General features: G+C 40.9%; 1 protein-coding gene across 1 annotated transcript in view; it reads left to right on the top strand.

Moving 5' to 3' along the window:
- Positions 1–1,565: 1,565 nt before the first annotated feature.
- LOC139380190 (rho GTPase-activating protein 6-like) overlaps positions 1,566–6,000 on the top strand; it is a 58,944-nt gene continuing 54,509 nt past the window's right edge. Inside the window, exon 1 of the mRNA XM_071122645.1 lies at positions 1,566–2,127. Within this exon, the coding sequence (XP_070978746.1) occupies positions 1,702–2,127 (426 nt within the window). The 5' untranslated portion in view covers positions 1,566–1,701. The remainder of the gene's footprint in view (positions 2,128–6,000) is intronic.

Raw genomic sequence — 6,000 nt, 5'->3', positions numbered from 1 at the left:
CGAAGTGGTAGGCCACACAAGCTCACAGAACTGGACTGCCGAGTGCTGAAGTGCGTCTTTCCTCGGTTGCAACACTCACTACCAAGTTCCAAACTGCCTCTGGAAGCAACATCAGCACAATAACTGTTTGTCAGGAGCCGCACACAAGCCTAAGATCACCATGCGCAGTGCTAAGCATCGGCTGGAGTGGTGTAAATCTCGCAGCCATTGGATTCTAGAGGAGTGGAAACGTGTTCACCATCTGGCAGTCCGACGGACGAATCTGGGTTTGGCGGATGCCAGGAAAACACTACCTGCCCGAATGCATAGTGTTAACTGTAAAGTTTGGTGGCAGAGGAATAATGGTCTGGGGCTGTTTTTCATTGTTCGGGCTAGGCCCCTTAGCTCCAGTGAAGGGAAATCTTAACACTACAGCATACGACATACGACAGCATAATGACATTCTTGACCATTCTGTGCTTCCAACTTTGTGGCAACAGTTTGGGGAAGGCCCTTTCCTTACAGAAATGGTTTGTCAAGATTGATGTGGAACTACTTGACTGGCCTGCACAGAGCCCTGACCTCAACCCCATTGAACACCTTTGGGATGAATTGAAACGCCGACCACGAGCAAGGCCTAATCACCCAACATCAGTGTCCGACCTTACTAATGCTCTTGTGGCTGAATGGAAGCAAGTCCCTCGGCAATGTTCCAACATCTTGTGGAAAGCTTTCCAAAAGATTGGAGGCTGTTATAGCAGCAAAGGGGGACCAACTCCATATTAATGCCCATGATTTTGGAATGATATGTTTGACGAGCAGGTGTCTACATACTTTTGGCCGTGTAGTGTAGCTTCTTAGCAAAGAGCAATTTCTCAAGCAATAATTTTACTAGGACTGTCTGGGAGTAGTCTGAGTGGGGAGGGGAAAACTGTAAACTAGCTGTTATTGGCAGAGGTTTGGAACTATATTATTTGTCTATCAACTAATAAACCGCCTGGTGATGTCACCAGGCAGGCCAAAACTCAATCCCACTAAAATAGGCTGAAATTTCAAGCGTATTTTCAAACAGCTGTTACACTAAAAGGGTATTATCATCATTTTTACAATTCCACAGTATTATTCCAACAGTGTGTTTATAAAACAATATATATTAAACAAAAATCACGTTTTGACTGCACTGGGCCTTTAACACTGGCCAATTTGCTGTATGCTAATACATAGTTATCCACGGAACCTTAAGAACTGAGGAAGAACCTTCATTTTTTCTTCAGTGTACCCCACAAAACCACATCTTATTCTATTCCAATATATTTTATGGATGTGAAATCACATTTAATTATGACGGTGGCGGGACTGGGAGTAGAGCGGTTTTCATGCGATGAGTCAGATGCATGCATCTATTTCTTATTACTCAGAAGGGCGAAGCTTGGTGACACGCAAGAGTCCACGGTTGTGAAACTATACTACCATCCCTGTTCTTGTAAATTATGAAAAGGAAGAACTAACAAAGAAGAACTATAGCTGAGCGAATTACTTTTGTTTGTGGGTTTTCTTGGTTTAATATCAGGGTCGTATGGGGCGCAACAGGTAGCCAGCCTTACCACTGAGAATGGAAGGCGTGTGATTATGTTTATTCAAGGTAACCATTTAATCTCTGATCGCTTTAATGAACTCGATATAGTAGCCTAGGTTACTTTGTGAAACGTTAAGAATAACGATATGTCCGCGCACGGGTTGCTGAGCAGCGTTTTCTCATGCTCCTCGCAAACATCCGAAACAAGGTCCAAACGGAGACTGAGAAAGGCTATAAGTTTGGACCCAGCTTTGATAAAACGCGATGGGACTGAACCGGATGGGACATCTGGTCAAGCAGATGATCAAAAGTCGCTCCGAGCCTCAAACGAAAGCCTCTCCAAACTAGACGCGCGCCTTACAGCCGGAGTTAAACACTGTCAATCTGCATCCTCAAGCCTGTCAATATATTTGGATACTTCTGGCCATTTCGACAATGATTCAAAAGCCACTAAAAGAAGCCCCTATACTCCAACCGGAAGCTCAAGCACTTTATTTTCACCTAGAAAGTGGCTTCAAAAGAAGCCATCTCCACCATCCATCCCTCATTCAAATGCTGCATGGAAATCTGAAGTAAGCAAGTCTTAAAATTACAGTTTTATTGATGCTGTTGTTGTTGATGATGATGGTGATCACGATTATATTCTTGTTGATCAAACTGTCCATGATGTAGACAACAGGTTGTATTACACAGCGATAAGCACGTGAATGAAGGTGATGATGATGATGATGATGATTATGATTGAAGGTCGAGGTGGAAGTAGTAGCATTTGTAGTGGTATGGTGACATGACCACCTAGTTTTACAATGTACAGTCAATTACAAGGTTCAAAAACATGTATAGAGTCATAGTAATATTTACACCTGTTTTCCTGGGAAATGTCCATTCTAACTTTCAATTGTATATTTGTTGTGACATGTCTGAAACACTCACAATTGAGCAATAGGATGTCAATTAGACAGTATGATGTCACCACAAACTGCTGTCTGACAAAGGTGGATGTGCCATATCAAAAACCTGTAGCCTATAGCTGTATAGCCTATAGAAACTGTAGTTATAGCCTATAGTCCCTTAACATTTACCAAATGTTGTTACATTACAGGCTTATTCTAAAATGTAATAAATTAATTTTCCCATTTTCAATCTACACACAACTCCCATAATGACAAAGCAAAAATTGGTTTTTAGACATTTTTGCAAATTTATAACAAATAAAACACTGAAATATCACATTTACTTAAGTATTCAGGCCCTTTACTCGGTGCTTTGTTGAAGCACCTTTGGCAGTGATTACAGCCTCGAGTCTTCTTGGGTATGACGCTACAAGCTTGGCACACCTGTATTTGGGGAGTTTCTCCCATTCATCTCTGAAGATCCTCTCAAGCTCTGTCAGGTTGGATAGGGAGTGTCGCTGCACAGCTATTTTCTGGATGGCAGGTAGCCTGGCGGGTAGGAGTGTTGGGCCATGAACCGAAAGGTTGCTGGATCGAATCTCCAAGCTGAAAAGGTAAAAAATCTGTTGTTCTGCCCCTGAGCGAGGCAGTTAACCCACTGTTCACTGGGTGCCCGACGATGTGGATGTCCCCCGCACCAGAGGGGTTGTGTTAAATGCAGATGACACATTTTAGTTGTACAACTGACTAGGTATCCCCCTTTCCCTCTCCAGAGATGTTTGATCAGGTTCAAGTCCAGGCTTTGCCTGGGCTACTCAAGGACATTCAGAGACTTGTCCCTAAGCCACTCCTGTGTTCTCTTGGCTGGGTTGTTGTCCTGTTGGAGGGTGAACCTTCGCCCCAGTCTGAGGTCCTGTGTGCTTTGGAGCAGGTTTCCATCAAGGATCTTTTTGTATTTTTCTCCATTCATCTTCCCCTCGATCCTGACTCGTCTCCCAGTGGGTGGGGAAATATATTAATGAGCAGGCCTTGACTGACAGCTCTTTGAAATGCCTATGTCAAGCAATGAGGATGCAGTGAGCAGATTGCCGTAAAAATAATCTCAAGCTAATTTGGTGATACACAAAGCAACTCAACCAACATTAAATTTGCATCAACTATATATACTATATATATATATATATATATATATATATATATATCTCCCGTTTGGCATGTCTCTTGTGATACGGTTCACAGTAACTAACTAAGACCCAACACAGAGGAAAGGGCAAAAATACAAGTATCTTTCCCATAGATCAATAGGGTAAACTTTTAATTATATTTGCTGACACACTACAGTCAAATTTTGGCACTAGTAGCTATTTATACCATGCCCATCTCCAAATACGCCTTCTCAGATGTTGGTTACAAAGCGGTACTTATTTAAATTCTGTAACGGAATATTGTGGTACATTTGGTGTATTAAAATGAGAGTTCAGGTGATGTCACCTGCCCCCTTAATAATGAATCCAAGTGTTTGACATGGACCAGTAACCTTATATTCAAACTTTATCAATGTCATAGTAACAGTCATTTTTCATACTTTGACGGTATGTTGCGTATTGCTGCCTTTCACAAGCTAGGTTCCCATCCAATTTGCGACAAATTTTCAATTTGAATATTTTAAAGTCTGCATAAAACAATTTGCACGTTTTCCCAACGGAGATGGGTTTCCATGCAACTGACTTTTTTTCACCACCGTGTGAAATTCATCAACATTTATTTAATCTGTAGCCAAATAAACTGCATGCTTTCCTGAGTCGTAGTGGGAGGACCACACAACATATGACATCACAAAAAGATCCCACCATGTCGAAAGAACAAATTGTCTTTCGACATTTATAAAATTGTACCGGCATTTGATGTTTCCATCAGCCCAGTCGTGACCTTTTTCATGCATCAGGTAATTAATCTGTATGAAGTGGTTGGATGGAAACATGGGTCTTTGGAAAGTGTATAGCACATTTGTTCACAAAAAAAGGGGAAATGGGGAAAGAAAGGAAATTGTACCGTCATTATTACTATGAGGTTAAAGTACATATTGTCAGCCTTTATTTGAGGTTATTTTCATATCACGGTGAACTGTTTAGAAATTACACCACTTTCTGTACATAGTCCCCCCATTTTAGGGGACCAAAAGTATTGAAACAAATTCACTTACTGTATGTGTATTAAAGTAGTTTTAAAATGTTTAGTATTTGGTCCCATATTCCTAGCACTCAATGCTTACGTAAAACGTAAGAAGTTGTGAGTTCAAATCCTAGGTGTGGTTGAGTACCAAAGTGTGCTAAGCAATGTTGAGGTCAATGAACGTTTTTAATGTTATATTGTTTTTGTTTAACTCTGAGCTACTGTACCAGTCAAAAGTTTGGACACACCTACTCATTCCAGTGTTTTCCCTTTATTTTTTAATATTTTCTACATTGTATAAAAATAGTGAATACATCAAAACTATTAAATAACACATATGGAATCATGTAGTAACCAGAAAAGTGTTAAACAAATCAAAATATATTTTATTTTTGAAATTCTTCAAAGTAGCCACCCTTTGCCTTGATGACAGCTTTGCACACTCTTGGCATTCTCTCAATGACCTTCATGAGATAGTCACCTGGGATGAATTTCAATTAACAGGTGTGCCCTGTTAAAAGTTAATTTGTGGAATTTCTTTCCTTCTTAATGCGTTTGAGCTAATCAGTTGTGTTGTGACAAGGTAGGGGTGGTATACAGAATATAACCCTATTTGATAAAAGACCAAGTCCATATTATGGCAAGAACAGCTCAAATAAGCAAAGAAAAACGACAGTCCATCATTACTTTAAGACATGAAGGTCAGTCAATCCAGAAAATGTCAAGAACTTTGAAAGTTTCTTCAAGTGTAGTCGCAAAAACCATCAAGCACTCTGATGAAACAAAGAAACCATTACTAAATGACACCAGTATGAAGAAGAGACTTGATTGGGCCAAGAAACACAAGCAATGGACATCAGACCGGTGTAAATCTGTCCATTGGTCTGATGAGTCCAAATTTGAGATTTTTGGTTCCAACCGCCATGTCTTTGTGAGACGCAGAGTAGGTAAATGGATCTCTGCATGTGTGGATCCCACCGTAAAGTATGGAGGAGGAGGTATGATGGTGTCAGGGGGCTTTGCTGGTTACACTATTAGTGATTTATTTATAATTCAAGGCCAACTTAACCAGCATGGCTACCACAGCAATCTGCAGCGATACACCATCCCACCTGGTTTGTGCTTAGTGGGGCTATCATTTGTTTTTCAACAGGACAATGACCCAACATACACCTTCAAGCTGTGTAATTCTATTTGACCAAGGAGAGTGATGGAGTGCTGCACTAGATGACCTGGCCTCCACAATCACCTGACCTCAACCCAATTGAGATTTGGAGTGAAGGAAAAGCAGCCAACAAGTGCTCAGCATATGTGGGAACTCCTTCAAGACTGTTGGAAAAGCTTTCCTCATGAAGCTGGTTGAGAGAATGTCAAGAGTGC

This window comes from Oncorhynchus clarkii, chromosome 22 (assembly GCF_045791955.1).
Source record: "Oncorhynchus clarkii lewisi isolate Uvic-CL-2024 chromosome 22, UVic_Ocla_1.0, whole genome shotgun sequence".
In the NCBI taxonomy this organism is placed as follows: Eukaryota; Metazoa; Chordata; class Actinopteri; order Salmoniformes; family Salmonidae; genus Oncorhynchus; species Oncorhynchus clarkii.
Note: the sequence above shows the minus strand (reverse complement) of the source record. Positions and strands in the feature narration are given on the sequence as shown.